Here is a 26,850-nt window from a genome sequence, read left to right on the forward strand (position 1 = left end):
CCTGAGGCGCTGGAGCTTGTGATTTAGTACACATGATAATAACACAAGATGCTCCGGAGGACTCAAGTACAGCTGTGAGAATATAGCACAAACACCATGTACATGTACTGTATATCTCACAGTGTCTCTGTCTAAGATCCTCTTTTCTGTGTGTGTGTTTTAACCAATAGACAGTTCTTTACGCTGGCATGCTTTGTCATGCGTTGTGACCTGATTTCGATCCACACATCACAGTTTTTTTGTGATTTTATTCAACATTGGCACACATCTTCTCCAATATAACACAATTAATTCCTAGACAGTTTTCAGCATTCTGGTCTTCATCAAGTTGGTCTTCTATAGAGCCCCAGAAATGGACATTAAAAGTAGTAAAGGTTATCAGATATAACTGATAACACATAAATGACACTGTTTTTTAAAGAATTCAAATGGAAAAGGAAAACTTTTATTCATTTCACTTTACCCCATTTAGTTGGTAAAAGAGATACAGTATTATTTTGCTTTACATCCAATGATTTGATGAAATAAATACAATTGGTATTCATTTTACTCAATTGCGGCTTTTTAAAAATCTGAAAATCTTTTCGAAGTATATTTGTAAAATTCCGAAAAATCTACAAAAAATATTAGTGTCCAAAAAACAATGGTGAAATGTCCAAAAAGTGTCCATAAAAATGTCTTAACAATTTTCAGAAATGTCCGATTAGTGAAATGTCCTTGTGAGCACTTTGCGAAAATATATTGCTAAAATTCAGAAAAATGGTTGGTCAATTGGTAAAAATGTCCAAGAAATGTCATGCAAAAATTGGTAAAATCTCCGAAATATATTAGTCAAATGCCCCAAAAAAATTAGGAAAATGTCAGAAAAGTAGCTTATTAGTATACTGTCTGAAACATTACTCGTGAAGAAATGGTAAAATGTCTAAAAATTATAGGTAGAATATCCGTTAACTTTTAGTAATGTGTTTGAAAAATATTTGTAAAATGGCCTAACATTTTTCCCAAGAAGTATTTTAATTTTATCTCCAAACAAATATTGCATTTTGTAAAGACTATTCTGAAAGATAAGGCAAGGCAGCTTTATTTATAGAGCACATTTCAGCAACGGGACACTTCAAAGTGCTTTACATGATGTCATGGGGTGATGTCATGTTTTTATACGTGATTATTGATTTAATTGAGTTGGACTGAAGCTCACACTGATCTGCACCTTGCTGTGTGCATGTTAGAAGTAGACATTTTTATCCATGCATTCATGTATTCAGTCCATTTTCTCCTCCCTTTACCTGGGATTTAATTTATTTTTACAGGAGATTTGCATCCTGAGCACTTTCTCATGGTTCCCGTGTGGATCATGTGAACTTTGATCCAACTTGACAGTAGCCTTGTTTCCATCTAATTGTCAAGTGAGTTTTAAGGGAACTTTTCAAATGTCGCAAAAAAAGAAAAAGCGAATTAGAAGTGTTTCCCGTATCCCGATCCTTCCCCCATCCGATGGATACCGGGACTATAGTCATGTGACTCTTCGCTACGTCCCAACTTATTCGGCAAAGCTGTTTCCATCTCCCATTTTGCGCATTAACTCTTTTTGAAAAAGGCAAAAACCACCTCAAGCGAGAGTAAAAACTTTTTTGCTAATTTGAGGATGTTTTTTCAAATTTTGCCATTTCCATCGACATTTTCTAATGGGATACTTCAAAATGCGCATACAAATAAGTTGATGGAAACATGACTAGTGATGCAGATTCTGCTCTCTCAAACCCCTCTTCCTTCTCAAACTCTTCTCTGGCCCTCTCGATTCACAGTCAGCTCATTGTTTTACCCCCTTTGGTTACTTTCAACTCCTATTCTCCTCAGCAGTCAATGTGGCGCAAAAAGCAATAAATACATGGAAAAAATATGAACTACAGTGCATTACTTTTCATAGCTATATGTACGACTGGTTATTTAGGAACAGCCCGGTAAAACTGATGGAGTTCACCTTTACAGGTCATATACTGTTAAAAAGAAAAAGAGATTTCCAGGTCTTGTTTGATTATAAAGCAGGTGGAGGTGCTATATAAATACTGTGAAGGTAGAAAGTACTGCTACAGTGCAGTTACAGTCATTCCCCGGCTGCAATGATGAAGCAGAGACCCTTAAAGGGCAGAGTCTCTGCACTTTCAGAATTCGAACCCAATTTCCTTTTTCAGCAGGGGGGCTTAAAGGCTAACTACTGTTTTTTTCAACCTGGTTATTGTCAGACACTTAGAATATTAATCTGAGTCTGTCAGCGGCAAAACGAGCACTTTTGTGAAGGTAAATACAAGCTGGACAATTGCCCTATTAACTTACATTGTAGCTTATTTCACCGCTGCCATGCAAAAACATGGGAAAATAGGGTCCAGGTTAAAAAAAACAGTAGTCTTTAAAAAGACAGGCGCTAAAACGGAACGTTTCAGACAGAGGGGAAATAGAATACAGGTATATTCAGACAGACAGTATGAGAATTATGTTTTAGCGTGTATGTTACAGTAGAAACCAAAAATACAAGTATGAACCTGAAAATGAGCATGATATGGGAGCTTTAAAAATACACTTGTACATTTTGCAGTTTGTGAGTGCTATTGGGAACTAAAAACGAAATCAGGACATGTAGCTTAAAGAAGCAAAGAGATCATTTGTGGTGTTGGTTCTTTGTTTTACACATGTAAAAGCATGTAAAGACACTGCCTAATGGTGAGATGAGGTTTATTGTATAATGACAATAAAACGGTGGGGAAGGACACACAGTTTAACTCAGCATGGAAAACGTGGGGGAATGCTACAGATGTCTTTTCTCACTGGGAATCCTCCGTATCAGTGTGAAAGGCGATTTCTGTTCCCATGAGTGCACCATGCCTGGTAGACTGGGTAATCACTAAATAGATGGAAAAACACCCCGGTCCCGATCCCTCCCCAGTGTGCACAGTCAGAGCTGAGCCAACTCTCAACAACTGGCAGCTCAAGTTACTGGCTCAAGACTTTCTCTACTTGACGGACTCTTTCCCCTGAAATCTCCCTCGGTGTGAGGTGTTTTTATTTATTTATTTATTTTATGACTTATTGTGTCTGCATGGATACAAAAGAAGATACATGTATGCAGAAGTTTCACTGTCTATCTAGTTTTGTTCCCTGCAGTAGATAAGGACAAATGAACTCTGGAAAACATTATGAGGTCTTACAGCGAGCCTTGTGACCAAACCCTGGCACGGTGCAGTCTTTTTTTTTTGTTCACTGCCATCTTGAATAGGCCAATGAAAGAGAACAGTCTGTTCTTCAGCAAGCAGATGAGGAGCCCCCAAGCTCCTGGAGTTTGGCCTTTCTTCAATCTAGGTCAGGTTTCACAAAGGTAACAGGATGGCAGACTTGAATGCAGGAGGGTTTTACATGTGCATCTTATTTTCTCTAATCTCCTCCTCCTCCTCTTTGTCCCCAAACCCTCCCCCCGCCATCCTCGCCACTGTTTGTCACACAGGGCCAGACTGCCTGAGGAAAAGGAAGTACCAAATGCACTTGTTATCAGGTCAGAGTGAAGCAGGCCAATGCAGGAGGAATAAAAGGAGCCTGTTAATCACTTGAACAACTTCAGAGTTGTGGAATGGTTGGAGATGGTTGTGTTACTCTGCATGCTGGGCACATATACACCAGGTCGTGTTTATCCAGTGGAGGAGAGGGCTCTAAGCTCAAAGGAAATGCATTGTTATTTAAACAAAAATATCTTCTTTATTACACTGTTTTGAACAAATAATTACCTGAGCGAAAAATTAGGATTGACAATTATTATTTTTTAAATCTACTTACTAGCTTTTTCTGGAGTTTCTAACCTAATCTCCTGGATCAGATATCACTCATAGACTGGAACACCAGAAACAGCTGGTAAGTAGGCTTTGAGATCCAGATGATTACCGACCTGCTGGAAGCAGACTCGGGTCTAATTAACAACTACTCATTTATAACAGGCAGTCATCATGTTTGTTATAACGTTACAATTTCGTCTTATGCCGACCTTACACCTTACAACGACTTTTCAAGCGATTTCACTGTCGCAGACTAATTTCTGTCGCCATCGTTTGGTGTAAGGTCATAAAACTCAGTCCCAGTAATTCTTTTTACCGTCTGGACGTTCAGACAGTTTGATATTATCATAAGTTTGAAGTTTTGGCAGTGAAGTTAGATGGGTGCGCTCCCTCAAGCACCAAACAGCTAGAACCAGTGGTGTTTATGGTTGCTATTACATTACATGTCATTTAGCTGATGCTTTTATTCAAAGTGACTTACAGTGGCTACATATGTCAGAGGTTGCACATCTCTGGAGTAACTAGGGGTTAAGTGTCTTGCTCAGGAACACATTGGTTGATGTATTGCAGTGGGAATTGAACCCAGATCTCCCACACCAAAGGCACATGTCATATCCACTGCGCCATCACCACGCCTATGCTATGGTGCCGCGCTAAGCTAAACCAGAGACAGTTTAGAAGCAAGACACCCCAACTCGGAGTAGTTTCCTGTCTCTGTGTCCCGTGGGCTCCTCCACGGCCACACCTCTTTAGGAGACTAGCGGCAGGTCCGAGTGTGTTGATTCCAACGGGAGAAGTCAACGTGAACACAGATTATGAGCGATTATTTAATGGTCATCAAAGTAAATATTGGACCCATTTCTCACAAGCCACATATCTCCAGAACATTCTGACACTAACATGGCATTTTCCAGACAGACACATCAGGAGAAAATGAACTTAGTTTGAGACCTGTTTCTGTCTCAGGACCAAACTCTCGCGAGATCTGGCAACACAGAGATGCTAACGTCAGCTAACGTTCGTGAACGCTCTAACAAAACTAATCTCCGTGATGCTAAATATGTCTTTTAACTGTGCAAATATCTAACGTTAACAAAAGAACATATTAATAAACTATTCAAATATAACTTTTCATCCATCCACACGACGTTGACTACACGTTCAATTGAGGCCACGCCCCTTTAGGAGACAAGAAGTGTGGACCGTTTCATACCATTGGCGCTGCTTGAAATGTGCTCTCTTAAGTATAAAGGATGTTTAGCTAAACACTAAAGAGGGAAGGTTGCAGATTTCCCAACCCTTTTGAAGCGAGTCATCCAACAGGGGTTTTCCCAGCGGATAAACAAAGACCTCCGGGTACTGTACTGATACTGGCTATACAGCCAACCTACAGAGGGCGCTGTTTGTACATGTTGTTACATTACGTTGCATGTAAAGAAGAGGGGCAATACAGTTGTTCTAACAAAATGGCAGTCGGTGTTCGGAGTCTAGTCAGTACAGGTACTGGAGACATTCATCTTCATGTACGGCAGAACAGAAATTAAAATGATCATTTACTGAATATTTATTGTAACGATTAGAAAATCACCCCTTTAAGATGGAATTTCTTTTGAATGTACTTATGCTGTTATGGATGTCCTTCATTTTAGGATTTGTCTAAAAATTTTGTTTTAAAGACATGATTTATTATTTCACTGAGGGTAGGTTGGAAAGGACTTCAATGAGTCCCTTGAGTCCCTCTCTGCTGCTATTGCTCCTGAAGCATCTGCCCTCTGCACCTTGAACACAAATCCAGAAAGAAAGTCACATCTGTCCATAAACCACGAGGACACGTCACTGCAGTCACTTAGTTTTACTGCAGCTGCCTTGTGTATATTCTGGTTGAAGCAGTGAAACCACAATCAGCTGCAGAGGTCCGTCACAGCAGGCAGGAGCCCACACAACACATGGGAAAGCCTTTTTATTATTGAGCAGGCACACTGTGCTATTAGCTCTGGAAATCTAAAGCCAGCTGTTGATTGTGGATTGAGATGAAGTTATAGATAAAAAGATTTTGGACTGAGGATTGACAGGTGAGCGAAAATACTTGACAACTGGTTCCCATCTTGGAGACAAATGAAAATGATATTTCTCACATTATCTGTTGTGCAACACCAAAATGAACCAAGATACCACAGCAAACACGAGAAGTTTGTTGAGTGAGTGAGTGAGTGAAATGTATTCTTGACATGGGAAACAGGAGTCTAAGAAGAAACAAAAGTCTTAACTCAAGCTCCACTTACTAGCTTTTCCTGATGCTTTCAATCCTCTCACTGTCTTCATCAGTGGGTGACGTTTGCTCAGAAGTTTGTTGGTCCACAGAATTTAAAGATGATCCTTTAGAATGGAGTTTTCTCGTCTACCTTGTGGTCCGCCTGCCCGAGATCGGTACTGAGATTTTTGGGACATCACTAAAAGAAGTCTGATGGATCCGAAACATGAGCAGTCAGACAGGGTTGTATAAACAAACCCCCTGATTAGTTATGTGGAAGAGAAAACAAAGGTGAAAGGTAAAATTGTGACCCATCCTGTCTGTTATAAACAGCCATCCCAGTTTACAGACCCTGACAGAAGGGCGTCCTTTGTTTCATGTCCCCCATGTCCATCTCTTGACCATTTTTAAAGTGTCATTGTAGTGTGCAGTGGAGCGTAAATCTAGCATTAGAGCAGAGATATGAAAGGGAGTTTTTTGAGCTTGTGCTTTGATTGGTGCCTTCAAAGATGGTAAACACATCAGCTGTGTTAGAAACCGTTCCCTATCACAGAAGTAGTTCCCTGTGGAGTGTGTTCGTCATTTTGTAGTGGTGTTTGAATTCTCCGCGGTTAATTTCATTCACAATAAGTCCACTATAAAATACCCACAATGCACTGCTAGTTTGAGTGTACATACAATGTAGCCTACATTTTACTCCTGTATCCCACAATGCAACGCGGCCATGTTTTCCCGGAGGAGAAGGAGAAGAAGACGCACCCGCGGGAACTGAAAAGGACATATGGAGCAGGCTTTGGTTTCTAAACAGGGGAAATGTAACATGCAACATATATAATATACAACCTTTTATTCTCCTCCTGAGTGCTCGCTTTGTTTCAGGGACGTATAAGGAGTATTTTTGTTTGGGTTTGTTTACATGATGCCTCCGTCACACATTAACCGGCACATCTACTGACGCAACGATACTTTCAGTGTGTCTGAAATCTCATTTGATTGTTCCCTATATAGTTCCCTGTTTAATCAACAATATATAGGGAATAGCGAGTGAGGGAATGAGGGAATGGTTTCCAACACAGCTAATGTTATCATAACCCATACACATGTTGGCCAAAACTGAAAAAAGACTCAGTTTTTTTTTAAATATGACTAATGAGCTGCTTAACAGTTGGCTGACGACAGCGCTACAGTAAAATACACAGTGTAAGTTATAAAGTCCTTATCTAAACCTTCAATTTTTTGTCTTTTTTTCCAGTGAAAACTCACTTTCCCCTGAACTTAATATAGACTTCCATGACGCAGAGTCCCATAATGAAAGGCCTGGCCGCCACTGTAAACCTTTGTGACTCCCTCCTGTTCTGCCCCCAGTCATTGGCAGAGGCAATATATGACGTGACAAGATGAAAGACATCTAGAACTAAACAACCCATTCTCAGGTTAACCAGTTTCTGTGGCTACACATGGTGAAGCTTCCATTGCGAGTGGTGATGGGAAGGCCAGACACATGGATATAAGGTGTGGTCTGATTAAGGGTGAACTCCAACAGCCAGAGGTTAATGAGGTGGGTTCAGGTCGCAGCCCGCCTGGCCACACACTGATTGGGAGTAATCGAGTCTCTGGCTGCTTGTACAATCAGCTGGTTTTCATGTCAGTCATGAGGAGCCAGCTTCGCTTTCAGCCTCAAGTTTGATGACTAACAGTCTTGCATTGCCAGACCTTCTTTGGAAAGGTCCAGATTTTAGCTACCATGCTAAACAATCAGAACGACGCTAACTTGAAGCGATGCGGAGACAGGAAAAGGGAGCTTTTGAGAGATGGACTAACACATTGTTGGTTTTACCTTTTTCATGGTTTGGTTATCGATATGGAAATAGCCCTTAAAACCCAGAAAAGCACCTATCCCCCCTGTAAAATATAGCATGTATAACACCAGCCTCATCCTTCCATCAGTATTCACAGTTGGATTACTTTGGAAGCAGATCCAACAAAAGGTTGTCCTTTATCCTGGACCCACTTTAGCCGCTTTCCGACTGGAGGGATTTTTGCAGTTCCTAGAACATAAAATTCCTAGAACCCTTTTTTTCTCGTGTTCTGACTGGACCAATTTGGGGATTATTAAGTTCCTCTGGCCACAGTTCCTGTGACTCTTTCAGCTCCTACTTCAGGGCAGGGGCTTTTCTCTTTTCCCTTTTCAGCATATGAACCTAGGTCAACGAGGGTCGGGTTTCCGGTAGATACAGACCAACAACAATTTTAACAATTTTCGCCATCTTATTCATCACTAAATTCACTTCTGAGAACGTTTTAGGCGAGAAATTAACTGTTTAGATTTCGAATATAGGCAGTCTCGTGGAAATTGATGCCGAATTGACAATTTGCTTCAAAGTTTTCGGAGTTGAGACGCTCCATGAAGGGAGGCGACAGCCAGCAGGCGCCTGCCCCGGCCTCTAGCTCGTCGCTCGGCCAGTCTTGCTCAGACACCTCGCTGTGAGCTGGAGGTCTCTCAGACCGCTCTCGTAAATAACAGGCTTTTATTTCACCGTTGACGGATCGTTTGTTTAAATATCACAACACATGTCCATCATGAGATTAACGGGAACCTGTGGTTAACTGTCTTTATAGAGTTAAACTCCACAAGCACACACACATACACACACACACACACACAGTCACACACACGTCCACAGTGCAGCAGGCAGAGGCGGAGGAGAGAGAGAGATTTGTTTAAAGAGAGACTTGTTTAAATTATGACACATATGCTTTTTTTGGTGTATTTGTTTTCTGCTTTTAACGCTACAAAGACCGTTGCCATGCTTGCGTCACTCCCTTACCCCTCCTACCACTTCCTATGGCCACTTGGCCAGTGCGAATGCAAATGGAAAAAACGGTTTTGGGGGAGAGTAGTTCGTAGATATGTTTAGAAGTGGACTTTTCCTATAACTACGTTCCTGTAACTACTTGGTCGGAAAGCGGCTTTTGAGATCAGGGTTACACTTCCAGCATGGCTCACCAGTAGTCTCGCATAGCCAGACCCTCCTCCACAACGCTGCGGAGGAGGGTCTGGCTAGTCCACACAGCATTCCAGGATGGGAGGAAAATGTGCTCTGGTTTATTGGCATTTCTTTAAACCAATCACAATCGTCTTGGGCGCTGCTAAGCTCCGGATGGAGCCATGGTGCCTCTGCTAAATAGTCTCAGGAAGGTCTCAGAAATCATCATCGTTATGGACTACTTAGACACAAAAACATGGGAAAATAGGGTCCAGGTTAAAAAAAAGAAAACGTACCCCTTAACGTTTAATGTGGTATTCTTGGTCTGGTGGTAGATTGACACAGTGAAAGATGAGAATCTGTGACGTGTGGAACAAAATACACCAAATCTTGATTATTTTCCTTCCTTCCCTCAGCTTGTGACATTAGCCACTGGGGTCCCCACTGCAGTAACAGATGTCAGTGCCAGAACGGCGCTCTGTGTAACCCCATCACCGGAGCCTGCATCTGCACTCCTGGTTACAGAGGATGGCGCTGCGAGGCCCAGTGTGAAGTGGGTACCTATGGAAACGGATGCCAGCAGAAATGCCAATGCCAGAATGGAGCCGCCTGTCACCATGTGACCGGAGAATGCAAGTGCTCACCAGGATACACTGGAGCTTTGTAAGTCGGAGGACAGAATGTGTGAGAATCTGTTTCCTGTTTCTAATCCCAATATTGACATTAAAGTAAAAGCTCCGTGCCTACTGAGAAGCACTTTTTATGTTTGGGTAGCAGTCAGTTTTGTATTCTATGTTGCTGGATATGTTAACATGCATGACATGTCTTTCCAAAGACATGATTCTCTAGTGCAGGGGTCTTCAATGTTTTTTAAGCCAAGGACCCCTTAACTGAAAGAGAGATGGAGGCGGGACTCCATACTATATATATTGTATAAAATTAAGTTGCATAATAAACTGGGCCTACAATAATGTGTATGGCAGCCTAAAGCCTTTATGCATACCTTTTTTTTGCATAGAATACTAAGCTATTAAAATAGCCAAATAATTGTTGGTATGATCTTATAAATCATGTTTTTATGTTAAACATACATGTGTCACAGTGAATCCTTAGGATGAGCAGGATCTGTGCATGGCTACCTTATTAACTACCTTACCTATAGGCCAGTCAGCAATGGGGATTTATATCTGCTAATAATATGTTGGATTCATGTTCAGACTTAACAATAATTTGGACGCCCCCCTGCATTGACTCTGAGGACCCCCTAGGGGTCCCGGACCCCCTGTTGAAGATCCTGGCTCTAGTGCCTTTGTTTGGTGTCAGAGTACAGTATGTGCTCATCTTTTTTCTATGGGTCGACTCAGAACCAAGTTTCTAAAGAAACCAGGTCAGACTGCTAAAGGGAGGCTCAATGACTATGTTTACATCAGTTACATCCAGTTTTTCCTTTTATTCTGAAAAAGACAATATTCCATCTAAGCTATTGACATGGATAAAGAAAATGAATATTCCACTAATATTCCCGTTTACATGCAGCCATGCAAAATAGGACTTTGTGTCTTAAAGCAACACTAGAGAACTTTTCCCGCTTCGGTCCCCCTACAGGTTGTCTCATTGGAACTACAGCTCGCGCTACCCGATCTGGCAAACTTGCATAATGCAATGTAATGGACAATTCTGCTTCCAACCTGTAGGGGGACCGAAGTGGGAAAAGTTCTCTAGTGTTGCTTTAATCGGAAAATACTAAATTCGGAAAAAGGCCGTATTTGGAACAGAATATGCTGTTAACATGACCTATATCAAATTCTGAGTATTGTCGTATTCAGAATAATAGTGGAATATTAGTGTGCATGTAAACGTACCCAGTGACTCATGTGACCAGCTTGTGTTCCATTAACCCTAATGGATATCTGGTGTTTTATTTTTTTTCTGGTCGTTTTTATGTAAGGCACTCTTCATTCAGTAACCCTTCCTCTTCAGCTGGTCCTTTGCTAGTCCAATTCACTGTAAGAAATGTTATCTATGGCCCTATTTGCACCCTGGCTCTATTAGGTTTTGGACTGTTGGTTAAAAGTGTAAAATATTAATGGGATGCTGTTTTTTTCCTTGCTAGCTGTGAAGCCCTGTGTCCTCCCGGTAAACATGGACAGCAGTGTGAGGAGAGATGTCCGTGTCAGAACGGAGGGGTGTGTCACCATGTGACTGGAGAGTGCTCCTGTCCTGCAGGATGGATGGTACGCATTGTTATCGTCAGTCACACTCCCCAATGACCATTGGGATATTACATGAGCAAAAGCACCTGAAATGAATTAACAATATTCAGAACACTTTTTTAATAATGTTCACACTCTATCCCATCCATGTAATAAATCAGCATCCACATCAACATGCCAGTGGCAACAAGAGCATAGATCAGCGCTTTGTGTTCAGTAGCCTGATGGCTGAAGGAATGAAAGAATTTGCATACTGATTAGTTTTCCGTGCAGGAACATAATAGCTCCGCCCTACTCGTTTCTTCCGCAGAGAGCTGAGGTCTTTCCGCTGGACTTCAGTGATCTTGGAGTAGACCGTAACAATGTTTAACAGACCATTTTGTCCTCCACAGACGCCCCATTAAACCGGCACACAAATGAGAAAGTTAAAAGTTTGATAAAAGATACATAATATGTCCTTACAGACACCGAAAGAGTTTATCTTCCCTAGCAGATTCTCTGCTGTCCCCTCTACAGTCTGTTCTCACTGAATTTCAGCTGTGAATCAAACACTGTTCCCATTCTTGTTAATAAACTATGTGAAGTCAGAGGTGCTAATGTAGCGGTTGTATACTCTCGTGCGTTGTGTATATCGATGAAACATTCTTCAACCAGCTGTTTATTACCTGGTAAGTAACACAGGAGACCAGTGACAGTAGGTCTCCACAGTTCGCCATAGCCAGTCTCACAAGGAATGCATGGAGACGCCACATGCAGACTGTAAATAAATTTCGCGGTGCACCGCAAGTCTGCAGGGGCACAGCAGAAGCCACCCCCGATACACACAACCAGGACTTCCATGGCTTTTACTTCAACAATAAATCTCCGGAAAAATAAACTAATTCAAAACAAGATAAAAAGCAGTATAAAACGAGACAGTATAACAGTATAAAAATAAACTGACTGATAATAAATCCTATAAAAGGCAAATTTTTTATTAATACACAGTGACAGTGAAATCACACTAAGGGCATAACTAGTAGCAGACTGGGCATGACACGAGCAGAATAAAGATGGTGTACAAGACCTGGGAAATCCTTCGACACGCTCTGATAACATGTCAGTATGAGCTGAACCAGAGGAGAGGAGAGTCGTGATACGAGTCGGGGAACGAGCAGCTCCTTTCACACATGTGATGAAGTTAAGAGTCCCAGAGATTCAAGAAAGGCGCCATGCATATCAAAGTCTCCTACAATCAGTACCTTGAGGTCATAATGTGGAAGGAGCTCTGAATTCTTGTCAGAAAGAGTTTGTCTTTGAAGTTATAGACTACACTACAGAACAGGGAGCTGTATCCAGGATTAGGAACATCAGTTCGTAGAAACCATTAAAGCATCTATTCAAAGCGTCACATGATGAACAGCATAGATACTGTATGTAAGTTGTCGCTACTGTGTGCAGGGTACAGTGTGTGGACAGCCATGTCCAGAGGGGAGATTTGGACAAAACTGTTCCCAGGAATGTCAGTGTCACAACAACGGCTTCTGTGTGTTGTCCACTGGACAGTGTCTCTGCAGCCCTGGATACACGGGAGAACGGTAAGAGCAACCTTGGTTGTGGTTTTGCATCATTTACAGATTGTTAAATGTGTGTGCATGGTTCACCTGCACATGAGGTGTGTGTGTGTGCGTGTGTTTGTGTTTGTGTTTGTATGTGTGTATGGAGTTTTGAGACTCTTTACACAGCTCTGAGTCACGAATGCATGTCGCATATAGCTGTTGGTGGAAAACGGCTTTTCAGCACATTCATGTGAAATTTCAAAGTTGCAGAGGCATTTCCCCAAAAGATAGAATAGCATGTCACCATTTCAATGATTTTTAGGGAAAATGTTCTGCTACAGGGTAACTGTCATGAGAATGACACAGACTGACATTCCCTGACATAACGTGTGCCTAGTAAAGAGAAGGCTGGCTGCACTGGGTTGTGTGTGGGCTAGCACTGCACCGTACGACGACAATATGCAATACATGATAACGTTGTTGAATATCGCAATAGCTCTATTATTTAATATCGGTACTTAAATAAACCGATATTAAAGTGTACTCAGTTCTGCTGCTTTCAGTATTCTGCTAAAATACAACAAACTGCTTGTTGAATTTAAATGAAATGAAAGAAATTTCCATTTTACATGTTTGTATTGAAGAAGTTGAATACTTGGCACCACTAAAAAAAGAATGACAGTTACAGTTAACATACGTTATAAAGTGCAGTTTTCTGCTGGTATTTTCCTTCAGCTAACACAAAGAATCTCTGAGGGTCTCTGGCGATGTGTCCCAGCTCATATATACTCGTGCTCGACACCGTGCACGGGCTAGAGATGGCGCCCTACGAGCACGCACAGAGACGCTTATGCTCAACGCATTGTTTGTTGCACTACTCTCCGAAACACCAGAGGGCGTACAGACAAAATAATCTGTGAATGAGCAAGAACTAGTAGAGAAGAAACCGGAAGGAAAGGAGAGCGCTGCCTGGCAACAGTAGGAAACACATCCATGTTAAACACCGACGTACCACGAAACATTACATTTATCTCCTCTAATCATTGACGTGACTGGTGTTCATCTCCAAATCTAAATGACTGTCTGCCTGTGAAGAACACTCTTTCCAAGAAGCCGTTTATTAGCTTTGATAAAACGATCTCTCGTGTTTTTCCACACTATCCAGCTAAATGTTTCTTCTTTTCCCAGTGTGGTGTCTCTCTCTGACCAAATATTTAGGATGTTGGACTCTCTGTGGTCTGTACCTGGAGAATCATACAGATTTTTGTACAGACGAACCAGTTCTTCCCAGCCGACCGCGTTGAACTGAAAGCGCAGCCCGTGCAGTGGGGCGCGTAGTTACAAAAATTCAGAGGTGCACGACCACGCGCTGCGACAGCTTGCGGGTCCTTCCTGCTTGAATCGACAGCCGTGGTGACGTCATTTTATGGCGCGTGCACCTCGACCCCCATGACCTTGTTGTCCCCTCTGGACCTGATTATGACATTCTGAGGAGTAAAACAAACCAACCACAAACCAAATCATCTGTGTCTGCTTAAATCTTCCACATCCTCCAGAGAGAAGAGCAAAACCAAAACCAGGAAGCCCAGTCAGTGTTTTCACAGACAAATCCTAGCGCCATGCATGGCTTTCGCCCGTATAATTAGCAATATCAAAGAGCACACTATATACTTTAGCAGACCAATGACGAGACAGGAATAGCCCGTCCAAGTGGCCTTTCATGAATGTTTAAGGGAAGCCAAACGTCACAATATAGCGCTCCTTAAAACTGGGCTGGCCATGCCACGCCCGAACCCAATATCTGTCCCTTGGAGGAAGGAACACCACAGTGTTTGGCAGTGTTGGAATGTAACTAAGTACATTTACTCCAGTACTGTACTTCAGTCCAAATGTTGAGGTACTTGTACTTTTCTTTTCATGCCACTTTCTACTTCTACTCCGCTACATTTTAGAGAGAAATATTGTACTTTTTACTCCACTACATTCATCTGTTACAGCTTTAGTTACTTTTAGACCATTAAACACACAACTGTTTGGATCCTTTCCACTTTCTAAAATGGGAGGAGAGTTCTTTACTTGTAATACTTAAACTACATTTTCCTGATGATACTTACAGACCTTTACCTAAGTAGCATTATAAAAAGATAGAAATAAGCCTTTTCAACCAAACATTTTCAACGCAGGACTTCTGCTGTAACAGAGTATTTTTGCGGTGTGGTATTAGTACTTTTACTTAAGTAAAGGATTTGAATACTTCTTCCAACGCTGGCTGTTTGACAGTGGTTTGCAAGAATGTAGATGATAAAATATGGTGTTAAAGTATCAGAGACAACAACATTAACTGTCAAGTGAAGCTTCTGTAAAATCTTTTAAACACACACTATTTGTCCTTTTTCTTCTCCTTGCCTGCTCTAAATGATGGGACTGGAAGAGGGCATTTCTTTTTCAGCTTGATTTGGTGGTTGGACTGGTATATGTTTGTACTGTAACTATGGAAGAGGTAATGAGGACCCACTGCATTCATTTTCAAACTGTTTGTTTGCAGATGGTTTGTTTAGCTTAGCTGCAGCCCCATTAGCTGAAGCTCTGTGATTCAGTAAGCCATGGAACCACCGCAGAGCTTTTTTACTGCTGGCAGCAGTGAGTGGTGGATCCAACTAGTGCAAACTCCATGACACTACACTCACCGGTGGACGTTGAATCATGATGTATTTTAGGCTACATTTACATTTCTACGTTTTGGTTTTCAAGTTTTGAGCCAAAAGCGATCTCCATGTTTTAATCTCCAGTAGAAGAACTAATCTCTGTCAACTAACACGCCCAAACCTCATATCTCATCAACATTCTGGTATACTGGGCATAAACAGGAGGCAGCGTGGAGACTCCGCCCACTGCTGGTAGTTGCCATGGTAATGTTAGTAGCTTTAGTCTCAGAGAAGGAGATGTCGTGACCAATAAGAACCAATCAGGAGGAGAAACGTTGGCGTCAGTGTCGGTGTTGTCAAAGGTCTCCGTTTGAAACACAACCTCCGCAGATTCAGAACCAAAACGGGTCAGAAGTGTTTCCTAATGTCTCCGCTTTAGGGGCTCATGAAACACCAGAGCAGGGGGAATGAGAGGGGGAAACACCAGAGCAGGGGGAATGAGAGGGGGGAACACCAGAGCAGGGGGAATGAGAGGGGAAACACCAGAGCAGGGGGAATGAGAGGGGGAAACACCAGAGCAGGGGGGAATGAGAGGGAGGGAAACACCAGAGCAGGGGGAATGAGAGGGGGGAAACACCAGAGCAGGGGGAATGAGAGGGGGAAACACCAGAGCAGGGGGAATGAGAGGGGAAACACCAGAGCAGGGGGGATGAGAGGGGAAACACCAGAGCAGGGGGAATGAGAGGGGGAAACACCAGAGCAGGGGGGAATGAGAGGGGTAAAACACCAGAGCAGGGGGAATGAGAGGGGGGAAACACCAGAGCAGGGGGAATGAGAGGGGGAAACACCAGAGCAGGGGGAATGAGAGGGGAAACACCAGAGCAGGGGGGATGAGAGGGGAAACACCAGAGCAGGGGGAATGAGAGGGGGAAACACCAGAGCAGGGGGAATGAGAAACGTAGCAGAAGATTTTCCTTTATAAACCAAAACATAGCGATGTAAATGCAGTCTTAGTTATTGTGTAGGCCAACACTGTTCTAGGGCTAGATTTCTCAACATTGTGATTGGTTGGATATTCCTGGTCCCCAGAGGTGGATTCCTAGTGTTTGGTGAGCCAACCAGACATGTACAAGGGGGTCACACCGGCCCCCCTGAAATATAATTTTTAATTATTAATTAATTAATTCAGTTTTCAATTTTTTTACGCTTGTTTCAAGGCTTTTTTCAACACTTTTTTCATTGCTTTGAACACTTTTTTTGCCGCTTTTGACTCTTGCTAATCCAAGTGCTGGTTAATAATTCATGGTAATGGTTGTGAATAGCTAGGTAAACGTTAATAACTATGCCAGTTGTCGGAGCACAGATGAAAGTCCCATGATGCAATTCGAAATGTAAATAAACAGAAACACAACTGTGAACCACTTCTATGGACAATTTCTGTTAAAATATACAGACATACCACTGTTAATACACAGATATTTCTTAGAGTGTAGCAATAGGCACTCTGCAGATCTGCTGCCTTTGCCTGGATTGGAGGACAGGATCTTGAATTTTGTCTGGGTGAGTGGTGATGAGGGGGGGGGAAGGGGGGTGGGATGTGTTCATGTTGCAAGTTGTATGTTTGTATGTTAAAAAAATAAATAATTGTTAATCACAAATAAAAGAAGCTTAATTCCGAGGGAAAACCACAGACCTGGCAACCCTTCATACTGTATGTCCCATAACATAATGAAGTACAACATAGACAGCTGTTATTGATCACATCCACCTTTTGAAATGTGTCTCTTGCTGTGAACAGGTGCCAGGAAGAGTGTCCAGTTGGAACTTACGGCGCTGGCTGTGCAAAGACGTGTCGCTGTAAGAACAAGGGCAAGTGCTACCACACCAACGGGCTGTGTCTGTGTGAGCCGGGATACACGGGGGAGATATGTGACGTCCGACTGTGTCCTGAAGGACGCTACGGCCTGCGCTGTGACAGGATGTGTCCGTGCTCCGCCCAGAACACACGCAGGTACGCAGTAAATACTGTTCAAACTTAGCCCCGCATGTAGTCGCTGGGGTCAAGGGCGTAGCTGACACTGGGAACGGGGGGGACATGTCCCCTGCACTTTACATGTCAATGCCCTCTGTCCCCCACACTTATTTGAACGCACCATGAGTAGGTGCATATGTTACTCAGGTTGCATCAGTTGATTGATAGACTCATATACTGTAGATATAGGCAATAATAAAATAATATACATTATAATACAAATATATACAAAAACATGTAGGATGGAAAACTCATTAAATGCAATAATTAAGATCTGTGTATATGATGGAAAAGTGGCATTAGAATGTGCCAGAGGCCACCAAATTTGGGCTATTACGGTCAAAGAATTGGCCATTTGCCCCGCTACACTACCCCCAAATGTCAGCGTTTCCATCAGTCATATATGAAATGTAGGCTACTTGGAATCTGCGATTTGGTGAGACAAATGGTAGGGGATCTTTTCAATAAAAATCATCCTGCTGAACAATCAGTCCCCCTCACTTTGGAAATTACAGCTACGCCCCTGGCTGGGGTCAATTTAATGTTTCCCATTTGAACATCTTCATAAACAGAGTTGAGTTTTGTCAGTCAGTTGCTTAAATTGGCAGCACGGTGGCCCAATGGTTAGCACTGTGGCCTCACAGTAAGCCCTGGTCGTCCCGGGACTTTCTGTGTGGAGTTTGCATGTTCCCAGAGAAAACGCCATGCAGACGCTCCGGTTTCCCCCACCACTAAAAACATGTTACCCTCCCTCTAACTTAATTGGAAGTCATTTTGGATAAAAGCGTCTACTAAATAACATGTAATGTAAAATGTTGCAATATTGCTCTTAGTGTTCAAATCTGTATATTTTAAATCCAACTGTTAACAGGTGTCAGTAGGACATTTGTGAGTGTGATTGTTGACCCTGCAGACAGCTGACTGTTGTGGGCCAGTAGGCAGTGATCAGTTAGGCTGGCACAGCTGGCGGGGGCATGTGTCTGCAGAGAACAGCTGTTCTGCTGCTCCTCTATGGGAGCGCTGTGTCAGGTGGGCCAGCTGTCAATCCAACACAATCACTAACAAATACAGGCAGCTCCCACCTGTGATACTGCAGATCATCTCCACCCTGTTCATAGAGACTTTCCGTTCCTTCAGTATCAAGCAGAGCCTAACCTACACAGTTATTTAAAGGTCACTTATTATGTTCATTTTCTGGTTGATACTTGTATTTTGGGTTTCTACTAGAACATGTTTACATGCATTAATGTTAAAAAAAACACTTTATATCATATATGTCATACTGTCTGAGTCTGTCTGAATATACTTGTATTCCTTGTATTCTACTTCCCCTCTGTCTAAAACACTCTGTTTTAGCGCCTGTCTCTTTAAGCCCCCCTCCTGAAAAAGCCCAGTCTGCACTGATTGGTCAGCGTTTCTGCATCTGCACTTTCAGAGTCTCTGCACCGTCATTGCAGCCGGAGAATGACTGTAACGGCACTGTAGCAGAACTTTCTACCTATGTATAGTACAGTTGTGACATCACAACCGTACAGGAAGTCCTGACGCCTGGTTTAAAGGCACAGTTTCTGAATACAGGCTGTGTGCCTGTTTCTCTGTGGATTGAGCATTTTGATACTCACATTATTTATATAGCAACTGCACCTGCTTTATAATCAAATAAGACCTGGATATCTCACTTTTTACAATATGGGACCTTTAAGGATCAATAGAGAGAGCCTCTCAGAACAAACTTATTATAAAATATTGGGAGTTTGGTTTTTTTTTCTCTCTGACTGTACCAGATGTCATCATGTGTGGCAATATCATACAATGTCAAGTGGGAAGAGCAAAAGAGAGCGTAGCAAAATTATTTCATTAGCCTGATAAGATACCGATAACGTCAGTAACAAATGAAAAAAAGTAAACCTGCAGCTTTGGCTCTCTCCTGGTCTCAAATTTGGTAGTACCAGCCGGGTTCAGTTAGCCTGCATTCACACTGCCTGCGTCGGCCACCAGACACCACGGTGAAAACGCAGGTCTTTCCATTCATTTTGAATGGGGGTAGTGTGTTTAGGCTGCAGCAGGGACCAACTCAACTTTTGGAGAAACGCAACCACTTCACGCTGCTGAGGCCAGACTTGTTGCTGTGTTTTGAGGCGATGTGAGAGTCCCGTACAGGAAACGGGAAACATCACTGCCTCTATCTCTGCCACAAGAAAGTTTAAATACACCAAACACAAGCTCTGAACTGTTCCCTCAGTCCCTCTGTGTCTTTTCTTTCTGTCTTTCTCTGGGAAATGAAGCTGCCTTTAAGTACGCTCGGAAAGGTCTAGGAGATCTATAAATCTGACGGAAAACAGTAACTGTGAAATATAAAAGTCTACTTGTGCTACATTGGGGGGTTAAATAACACAACATGATGTCACACAAATGAGCCATTTAAGTGACACTCCCAGGCGCCCGGATAGCTCAGTTGGTAGAGCGGGCGCCCATATATAGAGGTTTACTCCTCGACGCAGCGGGCCCGGGTTTGACTCTGACCTGCAGCCCTTTGCTGCATGTCATTCCCTCTCTCTCCCCTTTAATGTCTTCAGCTGACCTGTCAATAAAGGCCTAAAAATGCCCAAAAAAGATTTCCTATTGAAATGGAGTCGGTACAAGTGGGCGACATATGTTTCTATTAGACTGTATTGTTCCCAGTGCTCTTGGAATATGTGATATTTTATTTACTTACTACTTCTGTCACCTTTGGACGCTTTTGTCCCGTTTTTCAATGTTTTTGTCACCTTTTCCTGACGTTTTAGTTGATTTATTAGTCAACATAACTTGACAATGTATTGATCAATGGGAAATGTATTTCCACACTGTTACACTTCATAAGATATTCTATTCATAAGACGAGACCAGATGTGGACCTTGGTTCGGACTTTGAGAAACCCTGCTTTTGGCCCTGGCAGGCCCATAAAGATTCAGTAGCTGAAAGTTCATGTAACTGAAATCTGAGGCTACATTTACACTACTACGTTTCAGTTTAAAAACTTACAAACGTTTGTGCCCGGCGTCCGCAGTACTTTTGTGTTTCCGAGCCCCTAAAGAGGAGACATTTGGAAACACTGCTGCCCCGTTTTGGCTTGAAACTGTGAGGTTGCTCTGTAGTCAGGACGGACACAAACGGAGACATTTGGAAACGACGACAAGCTAATAAAACCCTGCTCTTACTTTTCCCCGTTGTTGTTCTTTCTCCAAAGTACTTTTTGTTTTTTCTATTCTACATCCATGATTTCCAACCGCAGAGTAACTTCAGACAATCTGCTTCCTGTTTACACCGGCACGCACGTGCCCAGTGTGTGTGAAAGGTCATGTGATATGTGATGTCAGACATGTTAATATGGACGCAGATTACTTCTGCTACTGGAGCTAAACGCCTTGTGTGTACGGAGATGTTTTTGTCTCAAAATGCTGCTTAAAAATGAAAATGTAGCAGTGTAGATGTGGCCTAAGAATCAATAATAGACCAATAATAGACCTACAGTATGATCAAAAACTAATGAACTAAGTAATGTAACTACAGTTTGTACCTCTTTTGTCACCAGCTGCCACCCAATGTCAGGGGAGTGCACGTGTCAGCCGGGTTGGTCCGGCCTCTACTGCAACGAGACGTGCACCCCAGGATTTTATGGCGAGTCCTGCCAGCAGGTGTGCCAGTGCCAGAACGGTGCTGACTGCCACAGTGTGAGCGGAGAGTGTATCTGCGCTCCAGGGTTCACGGTAAACCATTTTCTAACATGTCTCAATGTCAACGAATGCTTTAGGTCACAAATGGTGTCAATCCATGAGGCTTATACAGTGTGTGGATTAGGGCTGGGAACCCAATTCAGGACTTTTTAGGCAGCAACCGCTTAGCAGCTTCTAAAGTATCAAGTATTGAAAAATGTCTTGTTATTCAATACCCAATTTCAACACCTAAGGAGTAAATCTCATCAGCGTCAGTGAGCCAGTCAGCATGCAGCATGCTTCTACCAAGATCTAATAATATCTGTGATTGGCTGTCTAACGTTACACGTCGTAGAGACACGCAGGAAGAACTCTACGTTACACAGAGACGCTCACGTAGTCGGAGCTGAGACATAAATACATAGATTTGTGCCGTAATGTGAAATGTTGTCATTTACCTCTACGCACAGTCTTGGTTCTGGAACCATACTCCTGGATAGGGGTTGGACTCTTTTCTTCTCCGGAGTTGCCCAGGGTGTGAGGCGCCGGGCGGGTGTGGGGATACTCACAAGCCCCCGGCTGAGCGCCGCTACGTTGGAGTTTAACCCGGTGGACGAGAGGGTCGCCTCCCTACGCCTGCGGGTTGTGGGGGGGAAAACTCTGACTGTTGTTTGTGCATATGCACCAAACAAGAGTTCAGAGTATTCGGCCTTCTTGGAGGCCTTGAGTGGAGTCCTGCATGGGGCTCCAGTCGGGGACTCCATAGTTCTGCTGGGGGACTTCAACGCGCACGTGGGTAATGATGGAGACACATGGAGAGGCGTGATTGGGAGGAACGGCCTCCCTGATCTAAACCAGAGTGGTTGTTTGTTGTTGGACTTCTGTGCTAGTCATGGATTGTCTATAACTGAACACCATGTTCGAACATAGGGATGCTCATAAGTGTACTTGGTACCAGAGCACCCTAGGCCAAAGGTCAATGATCGATTTTATAATCGTTTCATCTGATCTGAGGCCATATGTTTTGGACACTCGGGTGAAGAGAGGGGCGGAGCTGTCAACCGATCACCATCTGGTGGTGAGTTGGGTCAGGGGTGGGGGAAGACTCTGGACAGACCTGGTAAGCCCAAACGGGTAGTGCGGGTAAATTGGGAACGTCTGGAGGAGGCCCCTGTCCGACAGACTTTCAACTCACACCTCCGGCGGAGCTTTTCGTGCATCCCTGTGGAGGCTGGGGGGCATTGAACCCGAGTGGACAATGTTCAAAGTTTCCATTGCTGAAGCTGCGGTGAGGAGCTGTGGTCTTAGGGTCTTGGGTGCCTCAAGGGGCGGTAACCCACGAACACCGTGTTGGACACCGGTGGTCAGGGAAGCCGTCCGACTGAAGAAGGAGTCTTTCCGGGATATGTTATCCCAGACGACTCCGGAGGCAGTTGCAAGGTACCGAAGGGGCAAAGGGCTGCAGCCTCTGCCGTGAAAGAGGCAAAGCAGCGTGTGTGGGAGAAGTTCGGAGAAGACATGGAGAAGGACTTTCGGTCGGCACCAAGGTACTTCTGGAAAACCGTTCGCCATCTCAGGAGGGGGAAGCGGGGAACCATCCAAGCTGTGTACAGTAAGGATGGGACGCTGTTGACCTCAACTGAGGAGGTAATAGGGGCGGTGGAAGGAGCACTTTGAGGAACTCCTAAATCCGACTAATACGCCCTCTATGGTAGAGGCAGAGCTGGAGGATGAGGGGGGATTGGCATCACTTTCCCTGGTGGAGGTTGCTGAGGTAGTTAAACAACTCCACAGTGGCAAAGCCCCAGGAATTGATGAGATCCGTCCAGAAATGCTTAAAGCTCTGGGTGTGGAGGGGTTGTCTTGGTTGACACGCCTCTTCAACATTGCGTGGAAGTCTGGGACGGTGCCTAAGGAGTGGCAGACCGGGGTGGTGGTTCCCCTTTTTAAAAAAAGGGAGACCAGAGGGTGTGTGCCAATTACAGGGGTATCACACTTCTCAGCCTCCCGGTAAAGTCTACTCCAAGGTGCTGGAAAGGAGGGTTCGGTCGATGAGTCGAATCTCAGGTTGAAGAGGAACAATGCGGATTCCGTCCCTGGTCGTGGAACAACGGACCAGATCTTTACTCTCGCAAGGGATCCTGGAGGGAGCCTGGGAGTATGCCCAACCAGTCTACATGTGTTTTGTGGATCTGGAGAAGGCGTATGACCGGGTGCCCCGGGAGATACTGTGGGAGGTGCTGCGGGAGTACGGGGTGAGGGGTCCCTTCTCAGGGCCATCCAATCTCTGTACGACCAAAGCGAGAGCTGTGTCCGGGTTCTCAGCAGTAAGTCGGACTCGTTTCAGGTGAGAGTTGGCCTCCGCCAGGGCTGCGCTTTGTCACCAATCCTGTTTGTAGTATTTATGGACAGGATATCGAGGCGTAGTCGGGGGTGGAGAGGGGTTGCAGTTCGGTGGGCTGGGGATCTCATCGCTGCTTTTTGCAGATGATGTGGTCCTGATGGCATCATCGGCCTGTGACCTTCAGCACTCACTGGATCGGTTCGCAGCCGAGTGTGAAGCGGCTGGGATGAGGATCAGCACCTCTAAATCGGAGGCCATGGTTCTCAGCAGGAAACCGATGGAGTGCCTTCTCCAGGTAGGGAATGAGTCCTTACCCCAAGTGAAGGAGTTCAAGTACCTTGGGGGTCTTGTTCGCGAGTGAGGGGACAATGGAGCGGGAGATTGGTCGGAGAATCGGCACAGCAGGTGCGGTATTACATTCAATTTATCGCACCGTTAGATGAAAAGAGAGCTGAGCCAGAAGGCAAAGCTCTCAATCTACCGGTCAGTTTTTGTTCCTACCCTCACCTATGGTCATGAAGGCTGGGTCATGACCGAAAGAACAAGATCCAGGGTACAAGCGGCCGAAATGGGTTTCCTCAGGAGGGTAGCTGGCATCTCCCTTAGAGATAGGGTGAGAAGCTCAGTTATCCGTGAGGAGCTCGGAGTAGAGCCGCTGCTCCTTTGCGTCGAAAGGAGCCAGTTGAGGTGGTTCGGGCATCTGGTAAGGATGCCCCCTGGGCGCCTCCCTAGGGAGGTGTTCCAGGCACGTCCAGCTGGGAGGAGGCCTCGGGGGAGACCCAGGACTAGGTGGAGGGATTATATCTGTAACCTGGCCTGGGAACGCCTCGGGATCCCCCAGTCGGAGCTGGTTAATGTGGCCCGGGAAAGGGAAGTTTGGGGTCCCCTGCTGGAGCTGCTACCCCCGCGACCCGACCCCGGATAAGCGGATGAAGATGGATGCATGAATGGATAATGTAAATGAGTGAGCCACTGGTGAAGCTCATCTGCTCACCCTGACAGACACACACCTCCAAAAATATGAACTGAGCTCAACACACTTACCTGAGACTCTACACCTGTCTGTCCCAGTTCTCCCTGAGACTCTACACCTGACTGTCCCTGGTCTCCCTGAGACTCTCCACCTGACTGTCCCTGGTCTCCCTGAGACTCTCCACCTGACTGTCCCTGGTCTCCCTGAGACTCTCCACCTGACTGTCCCTGGTCTACCTGAGACTCTACACCTGTCTGTCCCTGGTCTCCCTGAGACTCTCCACCTGACTGTCCCTGGTCTCCCTGAGACTCTACACCTGTCTGTCCCTGGTCTCCCTGAGACTCTACACCTGTCTGTCCCTGGTCTCCCTGAGACTCTCCACCTGACTGTCCCTGGTCTCCCTGAGACTCTCCACCTGTCTGTCCCTGGTCTCCCTGAGACTCTACACCTGACTGTCCCTGGTCTCCCTGAGACTCTCCACCTGACTGTCCCTGGTCTCCCTGTCCCTCAGTTCTTTCTGTCTCCTTTGCCTGTGACATAGTGACGTTAGTATTTCCATAAGCACCCATTCTTATAAAGATGTTACCAAATAGTCTTGATATGAGGACTTATTGTACTTACTTGGCGTTTTGGTGTACTGAAAAAGGATCTTATGTCTGTTTTTCTTTTCTCTGTCATTTTATCTGGGCAACAACAACACAAATCTTTAACGTCAGATGTCTAAATATGAGTTAGGTTCATAGGTTCACCACGCGGTCATATAATAATTATAAAATGATCTTGAGTCCTCTACATAAATATTAGGTTTCTTCTGGGACAGAGGATATATATTTAACTGATCAGCCACTTAACTTCATATTCAGCTAAACACAACTATAGATCTTCAATATTAATCCTAATATCAGTTCACGCACATAACGTTAGGCTTATCGCCGTGGTAACGTTAGTTGTAGTGGGTGCATTTCTATCCAACAAGCTATAAGCTAGGTAACGTTACATTATATTACACTAACATAGCGAACTTTTTGTCGTGACTAATTCATTAATTACTCTATTTGAGAAAAGAAGAACTTCATCCGATGTTTAATGTGAATAAAACAGCCTTGAACAGCCTACTTACTACACTCCTGTCACTACCGATGTGACTGGGAGTCAGTGCAGATCCTAAGGTACAGCAGGCAGTGGACCAAACCACTGTGAGGCAAGGGAGGGGGGACTCAAAATGTTTCTAAACTTTAAAAGCATTTTGGGGGGGGTTGTATTTTTTTACTACTTACACAGATATTTTAAGGTACATCAGTATGTTATTTACAATACACAGCATTGTTTTAGTGATATTTCTGGGGGGGGGGGGGCAACCATGTGCTCACTCAGTATCAGTTCTCAGAATATGGCCCTTTGCTAACATCTAGTGGCAGCTGTTAGAACTACATGTCATACACCAATGTGTCCCAATCCAGATGGGACACTACTAACATTACATACAGAGGCATGGAAAAAAGCAGGAAAGCTTAACAAATCTAACATACATTTTATATGCTGATAGTAGCTTTTAGTGGTGGAATGTTTTTACTCCAGTACTGTACTTCAGTCCAAATGTTGAGGTACTTGTACTTTACTTGAGTCTTTTCTTTTCATGCCACTTTCTACTTCTACTCCGCTACATTTCAGAGAGAAATATTGGACTTTTTACTCCGTATCTCTGGTTCCCATCTTTTAGCAAACCTGTCTTTACTCAGCCTTGATTTAGATTTTTCCCATGATATTTACAGTACATTCACTGCCAGTTCTAACTATCTGTCTGTGTTGACCCGCCCAGGGTCCAAACTGTTCAGTCCCCTGCCCAGCTGGGATGCACGGAGCACACTGCTCCTCTAGCTGCACGTGCAAGAACAGAGCACAGTGCTCACCTGTGGATGGATCCTGCTCCTGTAAACCAGGTGAGAGGGAGGAGAGGGAGGAGAGGAGGGAGGGAGGGAGGGAGAAGAGAGAGAGAGAGAGGGAGGGAGAGAGGGAGGGAGGGAGGGAAGGAAGGAAGAGGAGAAAAGAAGAGAGGAGACCTGATAACTCAGTGGTCTGAAAGTGTCTTTTGATTATTCAGATAAAAAGGAGAGTTCTCTGCTCTTCTGCAGACCACAACAATCCGGTGCAACCAAGGCAGGACAAAAACGGTATAAAGTAACAAAAAATAGCCGGTGCAACACAGATGTCTTACTTGATAGTTTTATTACTTAAGGAGCAAAACAGTGACTAACGTTTCGATGTAGAGTTACATCTTCATCAGAGCCCTTCTTCTCTGTCTTTTGATTCTGTTTCCAGGGGACCTGAAGAAGTAAAATGTTAATAGCTCAGA

At 44.1% G+C, this 26,850-nt stretch overlaps 1 protein-coding gene across 1 annotated transcript in view; it reads left to right on the forward strand.

Moving 5' to 3' along the window:
* The window catches only part of megf10 (multiple EGF-like-domains 10), an 86,134-nt gene that overhangs the window by 36,666 nt on the left and 22,618 nt on the right, over positions 1–26,850 (forward strand). The window contains exons 6-11 of the mRNA XM_078271396.1: positions 9,473–9,719; positions 11,170–11,290; positions 12,710–12,846; positions 17,251–17,463; positions 21,060–21,234; positions 26,317–26,437. Of these exons, the coding sequence (XP_078127522.1) occupies positions 9,473–9,719; positions 11,170–11,290; positions 12,710–12,846; positions 17,251–17,463; positions 21,060–21,234; positions 26,317–26,437 (1,014 nt within the window). The remainder of the gene's footprint in view (positions 1–9,472; positions 9,720–11,169; positions 11,291–12,709; positions 12,847–17,250; positions 17,464–21,059; positions 21,235–26,316; positions 26,438–26,850) is intronic.

The sequence above is a fragment of the Sander vitreus genome, chromosome 16, assembly GCF_031162955.1.
Source record: "Sander vitreus isolate 19-12246 chromosome 16, sanVit1, whole genome shotgun sequence".
Classification (NCBI taxonomy): domain Eukaryota; kingdom Metazoa; phylum Chordata; class Actinopteri; order Perciformes; family Percidae; genus Sander; species Sander vitreus.